Source organism: Lampris incognitus, chromosome 15 (genome assembly GCF_029633865.1).
Source record: "Lampris incognitus isolate fLamInc1 chromosome 15, fLamInc1.hap2, whole genome shotgun sequence".
Classification (NCBI taxonomy): Eukaryota; Metazoa; Chordata; class Actinopteri; order Lampriformes; family Lampridae; genus Lampris; species Lampris incognitus.
This window is the reverse complement of record NC_079225.1, coordinates 8,268,613-8,295,995: the sequence shown is the minus strand read 5'-3', so window position 1 is coordinate 8,295,995 and position 27,383 is coordinate 8,268,613. Positions and strand designations below refer to the sequence as shown.

At 44.9% G+C, this 27,383-nt stretch overlaps 1 protein-coding gene across 4 annotated transcripts in view; it reads left to right on the top strand.

The window, feature by feature from the left end:
• Positions 1–27,383, top strand: part of LOC130125415 (dystrobrevin beta-like) — a 105,887-nt gene that overhangs the window by 53,740 nt on the left and 24,764 nt on the right. For 3 of the 4 annotated variants that reach the window (XM_056294988.1, XM_056294987.1, XM_056294986.1), the window contains exons 12-17: positions 1,480–1,567; positions 3,209–3,294; positions 3,683–3,796; positions 15,412–15,508; positions 15,851–15,871; positions 18,909–19,062. In XM_056294988.1, the coding sequence (XP_056150963.1) occupies positions 1,480–1,567; positions 3,209–3,294; positions 3,683–3,796; positions 15,412–15,508; positions 15,851–15,871; positions 18,909–19,062 (560 nt within the window). Of the gene's footprint in view, positions 1–1,479; positions 1,568–3,208; positions 3,295–3,682; positions 3,797–12,200; positions 12,446–15,411; positions 15,509–15,850; positions 15,872–18,908; positions 19,063–27,383 lie in introns of those variants that run through there. The other variant, XM_056294989.1, reaches the window with a different exon arrangement.

The following is a 27,383-nucleotide window of genomic DNA, read 5'->3' as shown; positions in this document are numbered from 1 at the left end:
GCCACTGTCTCCACACCATACGACATAGCTGGTCTCACTACAACAACACTATAACACTTATGACAGCATAATTGACCTTTGAACAATTGACCCTTCGCTAAGCCCTGCCCTAGAACAGCCACTGTCCAATCCTACGTTAGTAACCGTTACTGAGCAGGGGAGGCCTGGCAAGCTATCGAGGAAATGCCGAAGCGGTGCGCTTACGGTACCTGCAAATCAGACAGCAGATATCCTAAAAGTGTGGAGGGTGGGGTCGTATTTTGGGCTTTTCCTAAGCCTAAAACCCAAGAGGAAAAATGTCGAATGTGGATCAAACCGTGTGGAAGACCTCACTCACAGCTGAATCCATGGAGGATAAACAAAAACACATTTGTTTGCTCCAAGGTACGCTTGCTAACGTTAGCTAGCCTAGCTAGCTAGGTTAGCTAACGTGACAGTCAACCGGTCTCCGCTTTTGATCCTGTCTGGCCTTTGCGACCACCACCGGTGATACGGGCACAGCCTTCATTTTACCACCTCTTGGTTTGTGCCATTGTTGAGGCAAACTGGTGCAGGACTTAGCTGACTCCTCTGTTCTTGCCTTTATAAGATCCAGTGTATGGATCAAGCCCACGATGTGTGAGCAACATCCTGGTGCACTTTAGACAAACAGGAAAGTGCATGTGAGCTCCCCTGATCCAGCTGGCTAGCCTGGCTAGCTAAAACATAGCCTAATGTTAGCTAGATCTGAAAGCTAGCTAGTAGGCTATATGGACTCATAACTAAATGTCAGCTTAAAATACAACTTAAAATACTACTATCTATATTGTCTTACCCTGCTGTACACGAGCATTGTTGTTCATTTATCTCCTTGTCCTTAACGTGAATAGTTAAGACGTGGGTGGGGTGCCTGGGTCTTATATTGGGACCTGTAGGCTTTAGCCTCCATTTTAATTTCCCCTTCGTTCACACACTGACAACTGATATCGTGGATGTAGCTTTCCAATGCATATTGCAAGCCTTTCTGTCTACTTCTCTCTGATATCTCCTTGCTTTTCCAGAAATTGGATGTCAATTCACCTGGAATATCTGTCACTGACATGACAGTAAACGCCATGTTTAAATTTCGCAGACGGACAATAGCTTGCCAGGCGTAGCAACAGTAACCAAGGGGGGGGGGCTTAGCGAAGGGTCAATTGGTTTTGGCTACATTGACAAGATATGGCAACAGTTGTTGAACCAGTCATTCCGTTTCTCAAACCGATTAAAGCAACGTGGCTCAATCTGCAACTGTATTCAAAAGTGTAGCCTTTTATCAATATGTTAATTCTTTATGTGACTGAAAATGAAAATGAGTTGTTATAACCTTGTGTGTATGTATGTGTGTGTGTCTTATTGGCCACATTTTTGTATTTTGGTGCGACTGGCTGTGACTCCATGTTGGCAGGTCAGGGCACGCTTGTCTACATTGCTCATCTGTGTGCTGTCGATGTGTTTCAGCATGGTGGACAGTCCCAGCAGACAAGATGAGGAACACAAACTCATCGCACGCTATGCTTCACGGCTAGCAGAGACCGACAATATAGGAGTAAGTGGATTAACCCTGACCGCCTTGTACACAGGTTCGGCTACGACTGTAATAATGCTCAGTCGGTTATTTCTATGCTGGGTGGTTGCAGATGTGTGACACGTGATTTCCTCTTTCGTTTTCTTCAGTTGGTGCCCTCGTCTGTTCCAACACAAACTAGTATGTGATGCTTTTTGTGTGGAGAGGTTTGTTCCCAATGATATTCCACAGCAGGGCTGTGTACTGGCGAGAATCTGGCGATACGATGCGTATCACGATACAGGGGTTACGGTTCAATATATCACAATATATCGCCATACTGTAAGGAAGGTGATATATTGCGGTTTCATAGGCCTGTGTTCTTTGTGCTTACGCTACTTCCTGTCTCAGTTTACGTTGTTGTGTTGGGGTGGAAGAGTCAAATGGCTGAAGATAGATTACAACACTATTGTCTAGCGGCCGTGGGGTTACACACAACACAACATGTTTGTCACAAACCTTTACATGTAAACAATTAAAACTCAATATAGAGGTTGTGAGGATCGATACAGTATCACAAAGGTAATATCGCGATACTCCAGTGTATCGATACTTTCTTGGACCCCTACTACACAGTAATGATAGAGTTCCAAGTAAAGTAGCATTAGCGGGGTTCCTACGCAGTATGGAAAAGTATGGAATTTGATTTTAGTCATTTCCAGGTCTGGATGGAAAAGTGTTTGTGTTTCCAGACTATTGCCCCTGTTGTGTTTTCTAAAATACATAGTTCAGGATTTCTGAAAAGAAACTGGTCCTACCAGCAGAGTGTGTTTCATGGCGTTTGGGGCGGGCAGCCAGCGCAGCCACAACATGTTCACCACCGTGTGAGAGAGCGCGGGCCAGAGCGAGCTTGATGCGAGCTTGATCCGGGTATGGGCAGCACCGCTAGTCTGCTTCCTCTGTGGGCAGATGACTGACAGCGGAACATGGTCCACGGTTTCTGCGTAGGAGTGTGGACTGAACGGCCATGATGGCAATATGCGAGTTTTCCGAGGGCCGGCTTAACAATCCCAAATATAAAGCCTGGTTGTCCGAGTCTGAAAAATCTACCGAGAAGTCCGGAAGTTTGAGTCTGGACGAGTTTGGAGTTTTGTAGTAGAAAATGTGTAGGAACCCTGCGTTAGATTTCTAAAGGCAAAGATGTCTGCGTTGTGTGTTTATCGTGCTACACCAGTCAGAATATCGGCATGCCTCTGGAGACGGTCTGGTGCTCCTGCTGTGAGAAGGGACGATGTGGTCACTTTGTGTCAGAACACAATGTAGGAGAAGTGATCAAACGAGTCTTGGAATAACACAGTTATGGTCAGGTTAATGAACTTTATTAACGTCTGGAAACATGCACATATAGAGGATGTGACAAGTCGTGCTTTGACAAAGCCTGTTCATTGTCAGTCATGTCCCACTTATTTATCTGAAAGGAAATTCAAACGCATGTGGTCTGTTGTCAGAGGGCCAGAAATGTACTCTAAGTGCTTGTTCAGAAAGTCATGTTATGGTTTTGTGCATTTTGTTATTCTGTAATATACAATCACCCCTTATATCGTGGGCTCCAGAATGGTGCCAAATGATGACTGATTCAACGGGAGTGACCTGAAAAGTGGTCTGACCTGTGGTTTATTCCAGGAGAGGGCCATACCCACCCGGAGCATCAACTTTGATATGAATAAAAAGCAAAGGGAGCTCATCGCCCAGCTGGAGAGCAAGAACAGGTACCAAGTAGTGAATGACTGATGTGGTACTCATCCTTCAAAATATTATTTCAATGATCACTTCATATGATTAAACTTGTTCAATTCTAAGAGGGATTGACATGGTGGTGGCTTAGTATTTAGCACTGTTGCCTCACAGCAAGGTGGTCCCGGGTTCAGGTCCATCCTGCAGACTCTATATGGCGTTAACGTGTTCTCCCTCGTGTTTGCATGGGCTAGGCTGTGGCCCCTTGCAACACCGAGTTGGTTTAAACGGGGATGGATGATGGATGGGTGGACTTCATGGTTTTTGTTGTGTTTGTGTTAGTTTACATGTATGATTGCTTACCCCTGTGTACGTGTCTGCATGTTGTGTTGTTACTTGATCAATATCTATTCCATTACCCAGAGAGATCCTGGCAGAGATCCAGCGCCTTCGTACAGAGCACGAGGCAGCATGTCAGCCCGGTCCAGAGGGGGGCAGCAGCAACCCCATGCTGCTGACAGAGCTACGCCTGCTCAGGTAAAGCTCCGCCACAGGCACCAGGCTGCACTGGAACGCCACTGGAGCTAGGTCTGCACTCACTAGTGGTTTCTGAGTAGACAAGAGGTTCTGACCTTTCCCTTCACCTAACTGGTCAGATTAGTCTGTGCACTTGTGTAATGTGTTTTTTTCTGGACAAACTCCGAAGATGTCCATAAAAGAGAAGTAGTACGCCCTCTCTGTCACATTAGCACAACAAAGGGATTTGAGGGATTCGTGACCCCCTAAGCCCTGACCAATTGGAAGCAAGCATTAATAATAACAACAATAATAATAATAATAATTTTTATTTGTGGGCGCCTTTCAGAGCACTCAAGGACACCTTACAGAACACAATAAAAACATTTTTTTTTAAAAAGGCCCTAAGGCATTAGCCCTAAGCCCCAACCCCTGACCAATTAGAAGCAAGCACAGCCCTAAGTCCCACCCCCTGGCCAATCAAACAACCTATGACTCCAAGTTTCGCCCCTGCATTGCCCCATGTGACTGAAAATGCACACACGAGGACACACATGCACGCGTGCATGTGTTGAAGGAGCAACAAACTAATTCAATATGGCGTCTTCCCAGGACTGTTATTATAGATAACCCTGATACACAAACACTGACGGAGCGATACACTATTGTTATTATAGATAACCCTGATACACAAACGCTGACGGAGCGATACACTATTGTTATTATAGATAACCCTGATACACAAACACTGACGGAGCGATACACTATTGTTATTATAGATAACCCTGATACACAAACACTGACGGAGCGATACACTATTGTTATTATAGATAACCCTGATACACAAACGCTGAAGGAGCGATACACTATTGTTATTATAGATAACCCTGATACACAAACGCTGAAGGAGCGATACACTATTGTTATTATAGATAACCCTGATACACAAACGCTGAAGGAGCGATACACTATTGTTATTATAGATAACCCTGATACACAAACACTGACGGAGCGATACACTATTGTTATTATAGATAACCCTGATACACAAACACTGACGGAGCGATACACTATTGTTATTATAGATAACCCTGATACACAAACACTGACGGAGCGATACACTTGCTAATTCAACTTGTGGCTTGGGGTGGACAGAAAATCAGTCTGGCCAATCAGATGTGATATCTATTATTTTTACGAGTACTGGAATCGTTATCTCGTTTATCGGATTGCCGATATAATGAATGTATCTAGAAATGCGCTACTCTGGCTGTGATGTATCTGCCTCTCTCTGTGGTCTCGAGCACTATCTGGTTGGTGACCAGTCAACATGCATTTGCAGACTGGAGCAGCTCAGGTGAGCATGCAGAGCTGGTTCGAAAGTTAGGCAGCAGATATTGCTTAAATTGCAAACACCACCATCTTATGATCTATTTCTATGATACCAAGCATGCACAGTTTCCCAGTTACACCACTGAAAATGCCCACATGACATTCCAGTCATTTAGCCAACGCTTTTATCCAAAGCAACTTACAATAAGTGCATCCTTTAATGCAGGAGATCAGGAGAACTACTAGTCATCAGAGGTCATAAGTGCATCTAAACAAGCATCTAAGATCAAAACCAGTACTAAAGTAAAAGCGCAAGAAAGAGATTTTTTGTTTGTTTATTTTTTAAATGAGTGAATACAATAAGTGCTAAGAACAAGTAACAGGGTAGTAGTTCTTAAAGAGGTGAGTTTTCAACCTGCGCCGAAAGATGGGCAGCGACTCCGCTGTCCTGACATCAGTGGGGAGTTCATTCCACCACTGTGGGGCCAGGACAGAAAAGAGCCGTGACCGGGTCGATCAGCACCAGGGGCCTCTGAGCAACGGGGCAACCAGGTGTCCCGAGGCAGCAGAGCCAAGTGGTCGGGCGGGGGTGTAGGGCTTGACCATGGCCTGGAGATAGGAAGAAGCTGTTCCTTTCACTGCCCTGTAGGCTAGCACCAGAGTCTTAAACTGGATGGGAGCAGCTCCTGGGAGCCAGTGTAGGGACATGAGAAGGGGAGTTGTGTGGGAGAACTTAGGGCGGTTGAACACCAGACGAGCTGCAGCTTTCTGAACAAGCTCCAGAGGTCTGATGGCCGACACCGGGGCGCCAGCAAGGAGGGAGTTGCTGTAGTCCAGCCGGGAGATGACCAGAGCCTGGATGAGCACCTGTGCCCACATAATCCACTTTGTTGCAGTGATATATAGTTAACTATAACAAGGTCATAGAGTTCATTTATTTACTGGTAGCTCTATCTTTGAGTAGCGGTGGTGGCAGTGCAACTGGAAGTTATTTTAGCTACCATACTGCAGTGCCTGTTCATGCAAACGGCACACCGCTTATCCCGCTCTCAGGGTCGCGGGGGTGCCGGAGCCTATCCCAGCAGTCGTTGGGTGGCAGGAGGGGAGACACCCTGGACAGGCTGCCAGACTATCACACAGGGCCCACACACACACCTAGGGACAATTTAGTACAGCCGGTTCACCTGACCTACATGTCTTTGGACTGTGGGAGGAAACCCACGCAGACACGGGGAGAACATGCAAACTCCACACGGGGCGACCCCCAAGGTTGGACTACCCCGGGGCTCGAAAATACAGATGTAATTCCCCCTTTAACCACAGTGTTGGCTAGGTGGCGCTGTTGGTGTTTCCACTCGTTGACTCCACGGGAAGTAGAGAAGCAGAAGGAATACGGGTGTAATCCCCCCTTCGACCACAATTTGGGTTGCAGTGGCAAAGTGGAGCTGGTCATGTCTCGTCTTGTTGACTCAACGGGAAGTGAAGAAGCAGAATTTATTTTGTATTTTATTTCTTAATAAATCTTTATTTCAAACTGTCACTATACATAACAAAAGTAGACAACAGAAACGAATGAATAATGGATAGAATACAACAATGAGCAGTGTCAAACAGAAACAAAGAAAAAAACATCAAGAATAGAAAGAATAAAATTCACTTAAAATCATTAAAGACATTGCAAACATTCATCGCTTCGATAGCTTTTTTGTTTTGAGAGTACGAAATTGTTGACATATTGTTTCATGTCTTTCATAAATACTGTAACGTGCATGGATAAGTAGACACGTTGGCTGCCGGCTAACGGGTCGGACCCTTTAATCGAGCGGTTAGCGATGTCTCCCTTGGTGCGGGCGATACAGGTTCACGTCCTGGCTGCCATAGTTCCTGTGCCCCCCCCCCCCGATTTCACTAGAATACATAGAAATTAGGCTTTTTGTTTGTAAATTTACATGTGTGAATGTGGAATTTGACAAGAAGAAGAATTAGATTAATCAGAAAAAATGTATTAATGTCTTGCTTACAGTAATCATGGCAACCAAATATAATATTTCTATAGTAAAGAGCAAAATCTGAGAAAATGTTGTTAACTATAAAATCATTAACGTCTTTCCGAAAGGGTGAGATCACGGATACAAGCAGCTGATCCTCCGTAGGGTGTCTGGGCTCAGCCTTAGAGATAGGGTGAGGAGCTCGGACATCCGAAGGGAGCTCGGAGTAAAGCCACTGCTCCTTCACATCGAAAGGGGCCAGTTGAGGTGGTTCGGGCATCTGATTAGGATGCCTCTTGGGCGCCTTCCTTTGGAGGTTTACCGGGCACGGCCAACTGGGAGGAGACCCCAGGGTAGACCCAGAACTCCCTGGAGGGACTACATGTCCAATCTGGCCTGGGAACACCTTGGGATCCCCCAGGAGGAGCTGGAGTGCGTTGCTGGGGAGAGGGACATCTGTAGTGCCCTACTTAGCTTACTGCCACCGCGACCCGACTCCGCAGAAACGACTGATGATGAATGAATGAATGAACCTTTCCACAACTTATATGTAAAAGTACAAGACCAAAATAAATGGCAGCAAGTTTCAAGATGTAATTCACAGAAAGAGCAGTTTACATAGATATGTCATTCTTTAACTTTTGTAAAAAGAATTTTACTGGATAGAATCTATGGATCAACTTAAATGAAACTTCTTTGACCTTATTTGTTAGAAGGAACTTTTGTGTTAAGGACCAAACTTTCTTCCAGTCAATATTACTAACAAACTTTCTTCCAGTCAATAATACTAACAAATTTTCTTCCAGTCAGTAATACTAACAAACTTTCTTCCAGTCAATAATACTAACAAACTTTCTTCCAGTCAGTAATACTAACAAACTTTCTTCCAGTCAATAATGCTAACAAACTTTCTTCCAGTCAGTAATACTAACAAACTTTCTTCCAGTCAATAATACTAACAAACTTTCTTCCAGTCAGTAATACTAACAAACTTTCTTCCAGTCAATAATACTAACAAATTTTCTTCCAGTCAGTAATACTAACAAACTTTCTTCCAGTCAGTAATACTAACAAACTTTCTTCCAGTCAATAATGCTAACAAACTTTCTTCCAGTCAATAATGCTAACAAACTTTCTTCCAGTCAATAATACTAACAAACTTTCTTCCAATCAGTAATACTAACAAACTTTCTTCCAGTCAATAATGCTAACAAACTTTCTTCCAGTCAGTAATACTAACAAACTTTCTTCCAGTCAGTAATGCTAACAAACTTTCTTCCAGTCAATAATACTAACAAACTTTCTTCCAGTCAATATGACTAGCAAACTTTCTTCCAGTCGATAATACTAACAAACTTTCTTCCAGTCAATATTACTAGCAAACTTTCTTCCAGTCAATAATGCTAGCAAACTTTCTTCCAGTCAATAATGCTAACAAACTCTCTTCCAGTCAATAATGCTAACAAACTTTCTTCCAGTCAATATTACTAGCAAACTTTCTTCCAGTCAATATTACTAGCAAACTTTCTTCCAGTCAATAATGCTAACAAACTTTCTTCCAGTCAGTAATACTAACAAACATTCTTCCAGTCAGTAATACTAACAAACTTTCTTCCAGTCAATAATGCTAACAAACTTTCTTCCAGTCAATATTACTAGCAAACTTTCTTCCAGTCAATAATACTAGCAAACTTTCTTCCAGTCAATAATGCTAACAAACTTTCTTCCAGTCAATATTACAACAAACTTTCTTCCAGTCAATAATACTAACAAACTTTCTTCCACTCAATAATACTAACAAACTTTCTTCCAGTCAATAATACTAACAAACTTTCTTCCAGTCAGTAATACTAACAAACTTTCTTCCAGTCAATAATACGAACAAACTTTCTTCCAGTCAGTAATACTAGCAAACTTTCTTCCAGTCAATAATGCTAACAAACTTTCTTCCAGTCAATAATGCTAACAAACTTTCTTCCAGTCAATATTACTAGCAAACTTTCTTCCAGTCAATAATGCTAGCAAACTTTCTTCCAGTCAATAATGCTAACAAACTTTCTTCCAGTCAATATTACTAGCAAACTTTCTTCCAGTCAATAATGCTAACAAACTTTCTTCCAGTCAATAATACTAACAAACATTCTTCCAGTCAGTAATACTAACAAACTTTCTTCCAGTCAATAATACTAACAAACTTTCTTCCAGTCAATAATACTAACAAACTTTCTTCCAGTCAATAATGCTAACAAACTTTCTTCCAGTCAATAATACTAACAAACTTTCTTCCAGTCAATATTACTAGCAAACTTTCTTCCAGTCAATAATACTAACAAACTTTCTTCCAGTCAATAATACTAACAAACTTTCTTCCAGTCAATAATACTAACATACTTTCTTCCAGTCAGTAATACTAACAAACTTTCTTCCAGTCAATAATGCTAACAAACTTTCTTCCAGTCAATAATGCTAACAAACTTTTTTCCAGGCAATAATACTAACAAACTTTCTTCCAGTCAGTAATACTAACAAACTTTCTTCCAGTCAATAATACTAACAAACTTTCTTCCAGTCAGTAATACTAACAAACTTTCTTCCAGTCAATAATGCTAACAAACTTTCTTCCAGTCAGTAATACTAACAAACTTTCTTCCAGTCAATATTACTAGCAAACTTTCTTCCAGTCAATAATACTAACAAACTTTCTTCCAGTCAATAATACTAACAAACTTTCTTCCAGTCAATATGACTAGCAAACTTTCTTCCAGTCAATAATACTAACAAACTTTCTTCCAGTCAATATTACTAGCAAACTTTCTTCCAGTCAATATTACTAGCAAACTTTCTTCCAGTCAGTAATACTAACAAACTTTCTTCCAGTCAATAATGCTAACAAACTTTCTTCCAGTCAATAATACGAACAACATTTCTTCCAGTCAGTAATACTAACAAACTTTCTTCCAGTCAATAATGCTAACAAACTTTCTTCCAGTCAATAATACTAACAAACTTTCTTCCAGTCAGTAATACTAACAAACTTTCTTCCAGTCAATAATACTAACAAACTTTCTTCCAGTCAGTAATACTAACAAACTTTCTTCCAGTCAATAATGCTAACAAACTTTCTTCCAGTCAGTAATGCTAACAAACTTTCTTCCAGTCAATAATGCTAACAAACTTTCTTCCAGTCAATAATTCTAACAAACTTTCTTCCAGTCAATAATACTAACAAACTTTCTTCCAGTCAGTAATACTAACAAACTTTCTTCCAGTCAATATTACTAGCAAACTTTCTTCCAGTCAATAATACTAACAAACATTCTTCCAGTCAATAATACTAACAAACTTTCTTCCAGTCAATAATACTAACAAACTTTCTTCCAGTCAATATGACTAGCAAACTTTCTTCCAGTCAATGTGACTCGCAAACTTTCTTCCAGTCAATATTACTAGCAAACTTTCTTCCAGTCAATATTACTAGTAAACTTTCTTCCAGTCAATATTACTAGCAAAGTTACTCCAATAAAATGTTACTGGAGGAATAGAAACGATGTTGGCCTGAGACGAAACTCTTATTCTGGAATTCACACCTCTATGAAAAGAAAAACAAACGTCCTAAAGGAGATGGAGTTGGGTCAGGTTGAGTTGGGTCAGGGGGTGACATTGACAAGGGCAGAGAGTGGTCAACATTCCTAAATAACATTTATATGTTACGGGTAATGTGAAAAAACGGTTAATGTGCAAACTACCCGGTTAATGTGCAGATAACCCGTTCTGGCCGGTAATGTGCACATTAACCGCCCCGTTGGGTAATCTGCACGTTAACCGTTTTTTCACATTACCCGTAACATATATACCAGATGGGATAGCGCCGATAACTGTAGAACATTCTTTGAGGGTCATTGGTTTGTTATACCTGGCGAGAAATTCCGAGTGGTTGTACAGAAGCAGAATTTATTACGACAACCTCCTGGAAACTTTACCGCTTGCCGCTTTCTCGAGAACTGCTCAGCCAAACGATTTCACACTTGACACCGTACTTCCTTGGGTCCTCGGCAATACACCCGCCAAGTGTGAAGTCCATCGGATGAAGAGTGGTCGAGAAAACCCCATCCCTTATGATATGGGGTCCTCCTGTATTGGAAAATAAAATGCTGCATCCCGTATTGAACCAATAAGGGATGTGATTTGTCCCATATTTTTGTACACATTGTTTCGCATACTATAGGTCTTGAAAGTGCTGAGAATAACATTACATCAAGTAAAATCAAACCAGTTATAAAAGCGGAGTGGAGAAGTTTATTGTCAGTGGTGAGCTACAGACCGACAAGCTCTGCGTGCTGTAAAAAGGCATGTCGGCGTCATGACGTCATCGGTGCCATTAGTCCTAACGCAGTGGTTTCCTTGTCCAGTTAAAAATAGCACCCTCAGTCTCTTGCAGGAGCTGATGGTTTCCATTTGTTTGGGATGGATACAGTGTTGTGTTTGTGATGTTTCAGAAATAAGAATCAGGAACACTTTATTTGTCATTTCATTTCATGCACTTGTTCACATGAAATGAAATGAAACGAAACATGGTTTCGCCCAGCCCACAGCAGTACAACACAAAGACAAAAACACATATCCAGAACCTACAAGAACTGCAAGAACACGTATATTCAAACAAACTCATATAGCTAAACAAAAAAAACAAAAAAAATCACTGTCCAGGAGAACAAACACCAGCCAGGGTGACTGTCGGAACAGCCGGTCTGCATGGGTTAGCAGTTAGCTTAGCCTGCCACACTTCCACATCCTGTCAGACCACCCTCTGTGTTTCATCTTTGGGTGCAGCTGTGGTCAGGGCCGTGGCCCTTGGGCCTGTAAGATGCAGCAGACCAAGCTCCCTTAGCCAATCCAATGCCAGCTCTCCCAGCCAGACACCTTCGACACACCTCCCCACACCCCACACGATGACACTAAAAACACAGGCAAGGCTAGGCAAGGCCACTGCCAGACCGCCCTCGGTGTTATTGGAACTGGCAATCTGCATGGGCTAGTGGTTAGCTTAGCCTGCCCTGCTTCCACGTCCTGTCAGACCGCCCTCAGTATTACCTCTTTGGGCCCAGCTCCAGGTATGGCCATGGTTCCTTGGCCCACAGGACGCAGCAGACCAAGCTCTCCCCGCTGATCCAGCGCCAGCTCTCCCAGCCATCAAACGAAGACAAACTTAGACGTAGACATGGACAAAGACACTGCATGGACGGTACTGGGTGAGGCTGCTGCAAATGTGAATTCGCGCTGCAATCTCCCACACCTTGCACTTGTAATTCCAAGTTCTTTTGTTATTTTGTCTTACAATAAAGCTCTTCAAACTGTGTGTATCGGCGTATTGGATTCCCAAAGAATCATTGCATCATTGGGAGGCAAATGTAGGACTTGCCTTATTTCGCCCTCATTTCTCCACATAGAAGGTGGCAACCCTAGAACAGAAATACAGACAGAGTGCTTCCTTCCTTTTGCCTGCAGTTCCTTTCACAAAGGCTACTCAGCTCTCTTTAAACACCGGTGTGAACAAAACTGCATCGTGTGTTCTAGTAAATCCATTGTGCAGACAGTAATTGAAGTTGCGGCAACAAATTCTACTTTAAAATGCATAAGGAACAAAAGTGTTGTTCCATAGCTAAAAAGAAAGCCAGTGTCTGTGACCGATTAAGTGTCCTGAATGCAAAGAAGTCTAAAGTGTGGGTCTAACTGTACCTACAGTTCACAAATGCAGGAGGCAGAGGTGTAAAACCTGCCACAAACTTCTACCAGACGAGAGCGGTGATGAATCCCATAAATTCAGCCTCTCCAGCCAGAGCGAGAGAGCATCCAGACAACGTTGTTTTTATGATATTGAAAGTGCCAGATCGATGGCAGGCACGCCGCAGGACATCCCAGTCTGTTTCAGCAGAGTCCAGTGCTACTGAATGTTGGGGTTTCTGGAGTGTTGATTGTGCTCACACATTCCTGAAACGCTTCCGCCAAAAGGAATGTAGTGACTGTCTTCACTTCACACTATGGCCAGGGGTTTGATCCATAGTGTATCCTCAACACCCTGATTAATGAAAATGTCACGCCAAAAACTATGGTGGAGGGTAGCAGAATAGTGCTCTTTACTGACAAGGGTTACTGACATGCACTTTACTGACAAGCAGAGGTATTTAGACTCGAGTTAAGTTTCTGTAAATGCCTCTCAGAAACATCCCTTCAGCCATGGACGGCAGCAGCGAGCTGGAGAAGGGATGTTCCCCTCGTCACTTAAGCAGCGTGCGTGTCCCAGTTTGACTGCAGAGGGGAAGATCCTGCGTCAGAGGATCACAGCCCAAATTCCAATGTCAGGAAACGAGAGAGATGCATTTTACTCCTGGTACAATTCAGTTTAAACATAGTGTCTGACTTTAAAAAAGAGCTGAGAGTATTGTGACCGTGATTTAGATATCCTGTGAGAGGGCTCTCTAAAATTCAGAGATTAAATGATTTCAGAAACAGGCGTTGAGCCGGTCGAGTGTGCAACAATTACCAGTTCTGCATTAAGGGTTTTTAAAATCAGTCCTCTGAACTACGACACAATCGCAGTCCCTACAGCCTACAATACAAATCGTAATCTTTTTATTTGGGGGAGGGGATTTTTCTCCCCAGTTGGACTTGGCCGATTACCCCACTCTTCCGAGCCATCCTGGTCGCTGCTCCACCCCCTCTGCTGATCCGAGGAGGGCTGCAGACTACCACATGTCTCCTCTGATACATGTGGAGTCACCAGCCGCTTCTTTTCACCTGACAGTGAGGAGTTTCACCAGGGGGGCGTAGCGCATGGGAGGATCACGCTATTCCCCCCAGTTCCCCCTTCCCCTTAGCAGGCGCCCCGACCGACCAGAGGAGGCGCTAGTGCAGCGACCAAGACACATACCCACGTCCGCCTTCCCACCCACAGACACAGAAGGATTGTGTCTATAGGAACGCCCGACCAAGCCGGAGGTAACATGGGGATCCGAACCGGCGATCCCCGTGTTGGTAGGCAACGGAATAGACGGCTACGCTACCCGGACGTGAAATGAAGATATGGCATGCCTCGTACGGGGTGAGGTTAAAATAGAACAGCGGCTATAGCGTGAGAGCTGGTCAGAGCATTGCCTTTGAATTGGTAGGGTATTTTCTCCACGGCTGTTCACGTGGTTCTTGATGGTTTTCAGCCACATGACATCTCAGCAAGCAGCAAGTGGTTTGATGAGATGTACGCAGACGCAAAAGAAACTAGACCTGTTGCAGTCAAGCTGTTGACGTGCTGTGGGAGCATGAATGGACGGAGATGAAACAAAATGATCCTCAACTAAAAATGTTTCTCGAGCAATTATTCCCCGATCCGCTCAACTCCAGAGACGGCCTGTTTGGAGGGTGCACGTCTGCAGTCTCCCTTAGACATACAAGCTTGGCAGAATGGTCAATTCAGTATGTGGATTTTACTTCTCTCTATCCCTACTGCAATGCAAAGTGTGCGTATCCGGTTGGCCACCGACTCTTATCCACTCTGATTTTTGATCCGCCTCAAAATTACTTTGGCATGATTCAAACCGCTGTGAACCCACCTAGAGGACTATTTTACAGTCTTGCCTGCAAGGGTAAATTAGTGTTTACATTATGTCACGTGTGCTGAACAAAATCAGACGGAGGAGTGTACCCACACGGTTCAACAGAGGGCACTCGGTGGATTGTGGGCTAGCGTCCAACTATGCAAAGCCATCGAGAAAGGTAACCGACATATTTAGAGTTCCCTGAACACAGTGATAGTCTATTTTCTGGCTACATCAGCATGGTTCTTTTTTTGGGGGGGGGGGGGATTTCTTTCTCCCTTTTTCTCCCCAATTGCATCTGGCCAATTACCCCACTCTTCCAAGCCGTCCCGGTCGCTGGTGAGCCCCATGTTGGTAGGCAACGGAATAGACCTCCACACCACCTGGACGCCCCCAAATTTATCTTTTATTTTTGTTGAGCAATTTTTGTCTCCCAACATTATATATTTGACAGTGACCAACATTATTAGAGTGTAAAAATATAAGGAGTAATAACCTGGTAATAAAGTCAGCGTGAATAGACACCAGCATGGCATCTTCAGTCATGTAGCAGTAGTCCACAAATACCTGCTTATGGCTTGATTAGCATCTAAAGCAGCAGTTGGTGCTTGGGGGAAATATAAGAAGTGGACAGTATTGTCTGGAGAATAGGTAACACATTTCCAACAACTTTTTTATATCCCTGCTTTTGTGTGACAGTAATATGAGGCTTGCGTTTGGGTTGCAGACAAAGAAAAGATGAGCTGGAACAGAGGATGTCTTCACTGCAGGAGAGCCGGAGGGAACTAATGGTGCAGCTGGAAGGCCTGATGAAGCTTCTCAAGGTGACTCATACACATGAGCAGACAAGTGCATACAGATAAACACAAGCACGACACATAAGTTGAAGTGTGCTGCCAAAATTGTCTCACACACTAGAGGGCAGCAGTTTTCCTAATTCTCCCCTCTACTTCCTGAGTCCTTTTCTGCCTAGACATTCTCATTTCCTCCGGACCTGTTCCAGTTGCTGTTCAATAAAATCGCCCTACTTTCCCCTCTGCACGTTATTCTCGAATTTCCCGACTTGCTTTAAATTTGGGTCCTTGTGTTTCTGACGGTATTTGACCTATTTTCTTCCATGCTGTCCTCCCTCTCTGTGTCTGTCCCTCCCTGCTGTGGTCCATTAGGATGAGGAACAGAGACAGGCAGTAAGTTCCTTATGCTCAAGTGTATTCAGAATGCCATGCAAGTAGATAATGTGGAATGCAAATATATTGCCAGTTCACTGCAGGAACTTTGCATCTCTAACATCTGCACCTGTCCATGCAAGGGAAGCTGTTTAACTTCAGTTTTTTTGTCCAATGTTTCCTTAATTTTTCAGTGCAATGTTTTGATGCATGCTCAATAATCCAGGTAAGGAAATCCCAGAAAGGTGAATCAGTTCATCTGGACACAACGTTTATTGGGAGAAACGTTTCATCACTCATCTAAGTGACTTCTTCAGTCTAAACTGACTGTAGGTATCCCCACCCTTATAAACAGCACAGTTGCATAATGACTGACCCAACGATTGGTTGGGTCATGTAAGCGTTGATGGTAAAATTAGTTTGTCTCACCTCTTCGTTCAACAGCTGGCTCTGTGCCTTCTGGAGGATCTTACCAGCTCGGTGGCCCTTGACAGAAGATTTCATTTGCAGGATCTTAGGTGTAATCCTGCTCTGTCTGCACCTGAGGCTGAATCTCAGGTGGTTCCTGTAGTCCGCCATTTTATGCACCGTTTGCTTGTACTCATACAAGTTTAAGGCAGTCCTTGCCGAAATAAATCAACATTTTACCATCTACGCTTTAAGGCCAGAGGAACAGATCCAACAGAGACTTACGCCATGTCTAGATTAGACCACTTTCCAACATGTGATCGAGTTCACAGAGAAGCCTCCTCTAGCACAACATGGAAAGTTCGACCTACTTTCTGGATGCCAGAGACGGGAAGGCGCCCTCAGCGGCAGACAGCGAGACAGACGCCAGACGCATACCGGTGATGTGGACAAGTGGGTGAAGAATCTGTCCGACAGACAACTCATCCAGGCAGAGAAAGACATCCTGAATAAGGTGCTGAATTTTGCTGTCACGCCGAGGCAAATCCCACTTGTGGAACTGATCACAGCCACTGAATCAGCGATCTGTAACAACAACATCATGGCCCCAGAAGCAGTGCAACTGCAGATGAAAGTTTCAGCCTGCCTCAGCAATGCGAAGGCACCGCCATCCAACTTCAGCAGAGACAAGAGGAACGCACTCATGCCTCTCAATAAGGACAATAACATCATCCTTCCAGCAGAAAAAGGCAGATGCACTGTTGTGTTAAACCAGACAGACTATCATGAGAAATTTGTGACATTACTTAGCGATATGAATACTTATGAGCCCCTGAAACGAGATCCAGGCAGTGGTTACAAGGAAAAGCTGTTAGAACAGGGCAATGCTGTTGATAGAATGTTGTACCACAGATTATAACCAGGGGGCGCTATACCTAGTCTGTATGGGTTACCTAAGATACATAAACAGGATGTGCCATTACGACCTATTGTTAGTAGGATTAAGTCAGTGACCTGTAACCTCTCTGCGTTTCTGGCTTCTGTTCTTAAGCCATTGGTAGGCAGTAATGAACATCACATTCACAACACTATGGATGATGTGGATAAGGTGAGGGACGTCATTATGGAGAGGATGAAACAATGGTCTCTTATGAAGTTACATCTCTGTCCACGTGCGTTCCTGTTGATGAAGCAGTGGAGGTGGTCCATATGAAATTACGAAACAACTCCATCCTTGAGATGAGCCATCTCGTTTTCAGCCAAAAAAAAAGACAGGAACCAAGTAATGCATGAGACAAGTGGTGCATACATTTTTACAATATGTAATATAGTGATAAAAAATACATTATGCAAGGCCTATTCCTTTCTACAACAAGGATCAGCATCGGAACGATCAAACCGATTCAGTAACAACAAAACCTGCTAGGCTTAAAACTCACATTACTTTGACCCTCTTTCTTTTCTTTCTTGAACATAGCTTGTCATCTCTCGCTAAAACAAAAAAGAAAAAAAACATGTCAGAAAGTCTGAAAACCTTGATCATGTTTTGTCTCGTGGTCGTTATTTTAACAGGGCATTTCATACAACAATTGGCTAATACCTCTGCTGTCCTGGATGTGAAGCAACCCCCGTCTGTGGCAATGGCACAGATGAGTGTTAGAAAGCTTTCCTCACAGAATACCAAAAGCAATCTAGATTTCGTTACATATGTGACATGAAATGAACACTTATACAGTATGTGTTACTTTTCTATCTTCACTGGTATTGCATTGGACGCACCCACCCTTATATTTCCCTTACCATTTTTCTAATGTTTCAAAGGTGGAACCCATTTATCATGAAGTCAGACAAATGATTGATTTCCATCAATCAACTTAGATCTATCCTTGTACCCTCTGGCCTCTGAAAATGAAACAAGATTTGTTTTTTGTTTTTTTGGTGGACCAGAAATTGGTCCACCCAAAGGATCGGGCCCCCTGGCACAAACAGAGCAATATAGTGTAGCTGTTAAGTGCCAGGAGGATTGCCATGACTTGTACATCGGGGAAACTAAACAGATGATGGCAGACCAGGACTCCACAGTCTACACCATCTACAGACCAGGACCCCACAGTCTACACCATCTACAGGCCAGTGGCCACTCTTTCAGGGATGATGATGTGCACACCCTTGATAGGGAGGATGTCAAAGAGGCCATCTATGTGAAGAGGGAACGACCATCCCTGAACCGAGGGGGGGCTAAGAGTGCATCTGTCGCCATCTTACAATGCTCTGACTGCAACTATTTCCCAGTCTTCTGTGTACACATGGTCATTGTAACTCTAGTCAATGGTCACTGCAATTTGCACATGAAACTGATCGTTGATTTGGGTTGTTAGGCCACTGTGTTGTTTATAAGGGTGGGGACACCTGCAGTCAGTTGAGACTGAAGAAGTCAAGTCAACGTTGTGTTCAGATGAACTGATTCAACTTTCCTGGATTTTCAGTGCAATGTATTAGTGGCTTGGCCTGATCTGCGGGTCAGTAAATAATTTTCTACACACGGGAGATAGTTTCAGCATTTTAACTTTAGCAGAAGGGAAATATAAAAATGTAAATTAGGTTCCTGGTGGTATATGAGGCATAATAATACCACCACTCCTTCTCATAGGCGCAGGCGGCAGGCCCCTCTCAGACATCTCCCTCTCGGCCAATACCAGTGACTGTCCGCTCAGCAGGCCCTTCCCCTCCTCTTACACACATGCACGGCCCCCAGGACTCCCTTGCCGGGGTGGGGGGTGACGTTCAGGAGGCCTTCGCCCAGGGTAAGATGGATGTGTGACGGTCAAGGTAATTTTTATTATGCCCGAGGGGCAATTTGTTGCACAGCCAGCCGTAAAAACAATCAACATCAGCGATCATCACACACAGATCAATACACAAACAATTCTCAAAAAGAAACACAGAATTATATAATAGCAATCAAAAGGCCAGTAGCAGCAGGGACAAATGAATTAAGTCTATTGGTCCTGCATCTTGGCAGATTATTTCTGTGACCGGATGGACGCAACCTGAATTCACTGAACAAGGGGTGACTAGGATCAGCAAGAATTGATGCCTTGTTTGTGGCTCTGACTTTGTACACATAGGAGAGGTCATTTTGTGCGTACTCACACTAGGCATGGTTGCCTTGCACCATGCCCTCCCTGCTGCCCCGCTGGCCTGCACTCACATGGCGCCTAACATTCCAGGCCTGAGCACGCTTACATCATGACAATGTGACTTTTTTGTGCTGAAGAGAAGCACTCTCACATGGCACAATGGAGTTCATGATTTTATTTACCTCGTGGCTTATCTAGAGTCGTTTTGGGTGTGTTGACACACAACCTTCTCACGTGTCTGGTAGATTTTATCAATTATGCAACGCAGCAATTTTCAGTAAATGGTGCTGCACGGATAAGAATGTTTTTAAATGGGGCAGTCGCATAACTGACATCATAGCGTTCGGGTTCCGTGCTCAGGCACAGCTGGCGATCACACGAGATGCGTACCATGCCTGAGTCCAACTGAACCGTGTCGGAGCCCACCTCTTCAAGCGGGCCAGGGCGCACGGTATGCTGAACCATGCCCAAGCATGGTACAGAGCGATCACACTAGTCAAACCAACTGGGCTTTGGGGGTCAAACGTATTCAGGCACGGCACAGATTGCCTAGTGTGAATACACCCTTAAATCTGTGCCTGCAATTTTCCTACACATCTTAACAATTCCTTCTAACCTGTCCCTGTGTTTCAAGGTAAGTGACCCCAACCAGCAAATAAAAGAGAAGGTTAGAACAGACTCAGTAAAACAAGAGGAAAACGTTCTCATAAATGTGGTGTCAACGTTAAAACTTTGTAGCTTCCGATAAAAATGATAGCTCTTTACGCACACAACACTGATAGGTCTTTACACACACAACGTCAGCATTTGTTTCAAAGGTTAAATTGTCAATTATTGTCCCCAGATAGTTATACTGTTGATACTATTGGACATCTTCAACAGCCTCCTCATGAACAACAGCAGGGAGGATAGGCGAAGGCTTCTTCCTAAAGTGTTCCTTTGTTTTAGACACATTTATGCCCAAGAAGGAGCGTTTCCACCAGTCACTAAAATCATCCACCACTGGACCATGGTCACTTTCAGTCACTTTCATCATTACTCAGCACAGACACAATGACGGAGTCATCCACAAACTTGATGACGTCTTGATGACGTCTTTCTCCTCCTCCCTTTCTGCTGCTAAGGCTGCCTTCTATTGCTCTAAAATCCTATTCTCTGCCTCTAATCCTAAGAAACTCTTTGAAACCTTCTCTACATTTCTTCAACCCCCACCTCCTCCTCCTACTTCCTCCCTTCTCCCTGATGACTTCGCTAACTTCTTTGACAAAAAGGTAAACGATATCAGATCCTCCTTTTCTCACCACCCGGTTAGTGCTGCTTGCACTATCCCACCCTCTGCATCCTCCCTCACCTCTCCACGTCCCACCCTATCCCACCTCACTCCCCTCTCCCCCGATGAGGTTCTAAACCTCATCACATCCAGTCGCCCCACCACATGCTCCCTTGACCCGGTCCCCTCCCCTCTTCTTCAGTCTATAGCACCTGAACTCCTTCCCTATCTAACCCACCTCATCAACACCTCCCTCCAGACAGGATGCTTTCCATCTGCCTTCAAGACTGCTAGAGTCACCCCCCTTCTCAAGAAACCATCACTTAACCCCTCTGACATCAAAAACTACAGACCAGTTTCCCATCTACCCTTTCTATCCAAAACTTTCGAACGTGCTGTCTTTAACCAACTTTCTTTGTACCTCCACCAGAACAACCTCCTGGACCCCAACCAGTCTGGGTTCAGGGTCGGTCACTCGACAGAGACGGCCCTCCTTGCAGTGACAGAATCGCTGCACTCTGCGAGAGCAAACTCTCTCTCCTCTGTTCTGATGCTCCTGGACCTGTCAGCTGCGTTCGACACAGTGAACCACCAGATCCTCCTCTCTACCCTCGAGGGGCTGGGTGTCACAGGCTCTGCACTCTCAATGTTTGCATCCTACATGACAGGTCGCTCCTACCAGGTGACATGGAGGGGATCTGTGTCGGAGCCTCGCGGACTGACTACAGGCGTTCCACAGGGTTCGGTTCTGGGTCCTCTCCTTTTCTCCATGTACACGACATCCCTGGGTTCTGTTATTCGCTCGCATGACTTCTCTTACCGTTGTTATGCTGATGACACCCAGCTGATCTTGTCTTTTCCTCCCTCTGACACACAAGTAGAGACACGCATTGCTGCGTGCTTGACTGACATCTCGGGAGTGGATGGTGACACACCACCTGAAGCTCAATCTGGGCAAGACAGAGCTGATGTTCCTCCCGGGGAAAGGTTGCCCACACCGGGACCTGGCCATCACCATTGACAACACCGTGGTGACACCAACTCGGACTGTGAGGAATCTGGGTGTGATCCTGGACAACCAACTGTCATTTGCTGAAAACGTTGCATCAGTTGCTCGCTCCTGCAGATTTCTCCTCTATAACATCAGGAGGATTCGCCCATTCCTCACCGACGAGATGGCACAGGTGCTCATCCAGGCTCTGGTCATCTTCCGGCTGGACTACGGCAACTCCCTCCTTGCTGGCGCCCCGGCGTCAGCCATCAGATCTCTGGAGCTTGTTCAGAAAGCTGCAGCTCGTCTGGTGTTCAACCACCCAAAGTTCTCCCACACAACTCTCCTTCTCATGTCCAGTTTAAGACTCTGGTGCTAGCCTACAGGGCAGTGAAAGGAACAGCTCCTTCCTATCTCCAGGCCATGGTCAAGCCCTACACCCCCGCCCGACCACTTCGCTCTGCTGCCTTGGGACACCTAGTTGCCCCATCGCTCAGAGGCCCCTGCTGCTGATCCACCAGGTCACGGCTCTTTTCTGTCCTGGCCCCACAGTGGTGGAATGAACTCCCCACTGATGTCAGGACAGCGGAGTCGCTGCCCACCCTTGAAAACTCACCTCTTCAAGAACTACTACCCTGTTACTTGTTCTTAGTACTTATTGTATTCCCTCATTTAAAAAAAATCTCTTTCTTGCACTTTTACTTTAGCACTGGTTTTGCTCTTAGATGCTTGTTTAGATGCACTTATGACCTCTGATGACTAGTAGTTCTCCTGATTTCCTATGTTAAATGCACTTATTGTAAGTCGCTTTGAATAAAAGCGTCGGCTAAATGACTGTAATGTAATGTCTGCCCTCATAATGACACTCTAATTCGTTTGTGTAGAAAACAAAAAGGTGAGAGGGCATCATATGAAATGCCCTTGACTTTCACCTTGTGAGACCTGTCAGATAAAAGTCAAACAGCCAACATATTAATCCAGGGTCAGTGTTGTGGATGCTGGTAAGTCCATCTGCTGAAATGTGAGGTTGTATGCAGTCGAAAGCTGAGAAGTAAATAAAAAGAATCCATCCATTGTCCAAACCGCTTATCCTGCTCTCAGGGTCACGGGGATGCTGGAGCCTATCCCAGCAGTCATTGGGCAGCAGACGGGAAGACATCAGGCCGGCTCACACACATTCACACACACACACACACACACACACACACACACACACACACACACACACACACACACACACACACACCTAGGGACAATTTAGTACAGCCGATTCCCCCGACCTACATGTCTTTGGACTGTGGGGGGAAACCGGAGCCTCCAGAGGAAACCCACGCAGACACGGGGAGAACATGCAAACTCCACACAGAGGATGACCCAGGACGACCCCTAAGGTTGGACTACCCCGGGGCTCGAACCCAGGACCTTCTTGCTGTGAGGCGACTGTGCTAACCACTGTGCCATCATGCCGCCCACAATAAACAGTAATCATGCAACATTCTTTGCACCATCCAGGTGATCCAGGACCATGTTTAGCAGGGTGCCTGTGGCATCCTCAACACCCTTGCCTGCCCTGTACGCAAATTGGAGTGGATCCAATTTTGTCTGAGTTGCATCCAAAATCTCTTTTTTTATATGTATATATAATCTTCTCAAAGGTTTTCATGACAAGAGAAGTATGTACCACAGGCCTATAGTCATTGAGTGATTTTAGTGCTTTAATCTTGGGCACAGGTACAATCACTGAAGGCTTCCAGAGACAAGGAACCTTATGGAGTTGAAGTAACGTCATAAAGGTGAAGGAAAATATGGCAAACAATGTTTTTGCACAGTTCTTAAGAAGAAGTTGAATGCCAATATTATCTGGACCGGGACTGTTTCTCTCCTTCATTCCCCTGAAGAGTTTAAAAACCTTGTCGCTGGGTGTCCAGGTAGCATGGCGGTCTATTCCGTTGCCTACCAATACGGGTATGGCCGGTTCGAATCCCCGTGTTACCTCCGGCTTGGTCGGGCGTCCCTACAGATACAGTTGGCCGTGTCTGCGGGTGGGAAGCCGGATGTGGGTATGTGTCCTGGTTGCTGCACTAGCGCCTCCTCTGGTCGGTTGGGGCGACTGTTCGGTTGGAGGGGGGCCGGGGGGAATAGCATGATTCTCCCACGCACTACGTCCCCCTGGTGAGACTCCTCACTGTCAGGTGAAAAGAAGCGGCTGGTGACTCCACATGTATGGGAGGAGACATGTGGTAGTCTGCAGCCCTCCCCAGATCAGCAGAGGGGGTGGAGCAGAGACCAGGACAGCTCGGAAGAGTGGGGTAATTGGCCAAGTACAACTGGGGAGAAAAAGGGGGAAAATACGGGAGAAAAAAAAACCTTGTCGCTATTAACATGTTATTACATGTATCTCATGTTCTCTGAGCATTTCTATACACAGACAATTCACTGTTAAAATCAGAAGTATCAAAACAATTAGAAAAAATGTTCAGGTCATTATATCTTTTTTTTCTGTTTTGTATTTTTTTCCCCTTTTTCTCCCCAGTTGGAGCATCGTTTGTGCCTCAGTCAGACCGTAGAGGGCGGCTGGTTTTGAGTGCCCTGTGCAAAACAAGAAATTCGTTTTTCAGCCTCTGAGCGGCTCATCAGGGGCTGTTACATGTTAACATCAGGGGCTGTTACATGTTAGCATCAGGGGCTGCTACATGTTAACATCAGGGGCTGTTACATGTTAGCATCAGGGGCTGCTACATGTTAGCATCAGGGGCTGTTACATGTTAGCATCAGGGGCTGTTACATGTTAGCATCAGGGGCTGCTACATGTTAACATCAGGGGCTGTTACATGTTAGCATCAGGGGCTGCTACATGTTAACATCAGGGGCTGTTACATGTTAGCATCAGGGGCTGCTACATGTTAGCATCAGGGGCTGTTACATGTTAACATCAGGGGCTGTTACATGTTAGCATCAGGGGCTGTTACATGTTAGCATCAGGGGCTGTTACATGTTAACATCAGGGGCTGTTACATGTTAGCATCAGGGGCTGTTACATGTTAGCATCAGGGGCTGCTACATGTTAGCAGAGACATGTCATCAGATTAAGAATCAAACATGAAAAAGAACTTCACAAGTTACAGAAATCAAAGTGCTTTTTGCCAGAACTGACATAAAGAGACAACACAATACAAACACTTTCATCTGAAGGTTTTGTAATTAAATATTAATTAATTATAGCCAGATCCAGCACAGCATGCTGGAGTTTTGTCTGTATTGATTAGATTTGCTTTACTTACTCCTGCTGTTTGCATGTGCATGGATAGATGAAGATGGATAGGTGATCATGGATAGATGACATACCTGTCATCCTGTACAAAGGATTTTTTAACAGCTGACAAAAAATATCTAGACTTATAGGTTCAATTAAGCCATAACACCGATAACATTTATAATGGTAACAATAATAGTAATAATCATTACATATATACAGCGCTTTTCTAGACACCCAAAGCACTTCACATTGAAGGGGGTAACTCACCTCAACCACCACCAATGTGAAGCACCACCTGGGTGATGCACGGCAGCCATTTTGCACCAGAACGCTCACCACACACGAGCTTGAGGTGGAGAGGGAGGAATCATTGAGCCACTTGCATGGGGGATGATGAGGTGGCCAAATGGAGAGAGCCAGGTTGGGAATGTTGCCAGGACACCGGGGATCCCCCTACTCTTTGTGACAAGTGTCATGGGATCTTTAATAACCACAGTGAGTCAGGACCTCAGTTTAACGTCTCATCTGAAGGACGTCATCTCCTACAGCACAGGGACCCCGTCACTGCACTGGAGCATTGGGATGTGTTGTTTTTATTAGGACCAGGGGGAAGACTGCCCCCTACTGGCCCACCAACACCACTTCCAGCAGCAACTCAGTATTCCCTGGAGGTCTCCCATCCAAGTAGTAGCCAAGCCCATACCTGCTTACCTTCCGTCATTTGGCAGAGCCAGGGTATTTGTTGGTATGGCTGCCGGTGATAAGTGAGAATCTGACCCAACATAGTGTGTTAAGGGTCAAACACACTGACTGACTGGTCACACAACCTCTAACGTCTGGCAGTGACCAAAGAGAAAATGAGTAGACATGATTATTGATTCATCCGTCTTCAAAAGACATGGTTAACCAATGGGACTGTGTAGTGGATTCCCACATGTCCGCTTCTGAAATGCTGATCATACGAACACACAAACCCAACAGAAGAAAAGCTGATGAATGAGGAGGTTAACTACAGCTTTATATTGTACTGTTTTACAAACACGTGTGTAGGAAAAGTTATCGCGGGGCCAATGTGTTGCTTTGCTTAGCTCAAGTACAATGTGTGCAGGCTTTCTATGATGACCATCAGCACCACAAACCCCAACTCGTTTTCTTTGGGCTGCTGCAAGACATTATGAGACGTAGTGTTAGCAGTCATCAGTGTGTTTGACCCATAATGCACTCTGTTGGGTGTTGAGATATACCCTTAGCCCCCCCCCCCCCAGTTCAGCGATGGTTGTTCCCTCTTCACATAGATGGCCTCTTTGAATCCCCGTTCAAACCAGCGTTCCTCCCTATCAAGGATGGGCACATCCTCATCCTTGAAGGAGTGGCCACTGGCCTGTAGATGGTGTCTGTGTAGATGGTGTAGACTGTGGAGTCTGTAGATGGTGTAGACTTTGGAGTCCTGGCCTGACGTTTTAGCTCTCCTATGTTGTGCCATCCTCTTGGCCAGGGCCTGTTATGTTTCCCCACTGTACAAGTCACAGCAATCCTCCTGGCACTTAACATCTACACTGTATTGCTCTGTTTGTGCCAGGGAACCCGGTCCTTGGGGTGGACCAATTTCTGGCGCAGCGTGTTTTGGAGATTGAAAGAAACTGAGATGTAGTGTTTGAAAACTATGTGTCTCAACTGTTCTGACACACCCGCCACATACAGAATCACCACTGGTTTACACTTAGACAGCTGTTGTCCTTCTCCTCTCTTCCATCGGCTGGTGCACTGTTTGTGCGTCTTCCTGGCTTTGACAAACGCCCAGTTTAATGTGGGATTTCTCCCCTTCCCCGGCCGCTGTGTGGGTGGGGACGTTGTCAGCTCGGTGCTCCAGTGTCCTGATGACTCCTAGTTTGTGCTCCAGTGGATGATGAGAGTCAAACCTTAAATACTGATCAGTATGTGTTGGTTTACGGTAAACACCAAAAATCAAATGTCCCCCATTACAAACTGAGATTTCACAGTGTAAGAGGACTACCCTGTCATGTTCCGCATCCTCCCTGGTGAACTTGATGTGGTGTCCACAGAGTTCATGTGGTCGGTGAAATGTGCTACATGCTGAGATTTAATTTTAACCCAGGTGTCGTCCACACATCTGAACCAATGGCTAGGTGGTGTCCCTGGATAGGACATCAGAGCCTCTTTTCCACTTCCTCCATATACAAGTTGGCCACTACAGGTGAGACTGGGGAACCCATAGCACACCCATGCCTCTGTCTATAGTACTGCCCCCTGTATGTGAAATAGGTGGACTGAAGACACAGCTTCAGGAGCAGACACACTTGGTCAGCGTTAAGGGTGGTCCTATTGCTAAGGGTAGGGTTGTTTTGTAATTTCATACAGTCTACCTCCACTGCTTCATCAACAGGAACGCACGTGAAGAGAGACGTAACATCATAAGAGACCATTGTTTCATCCTCTCCATAATGACG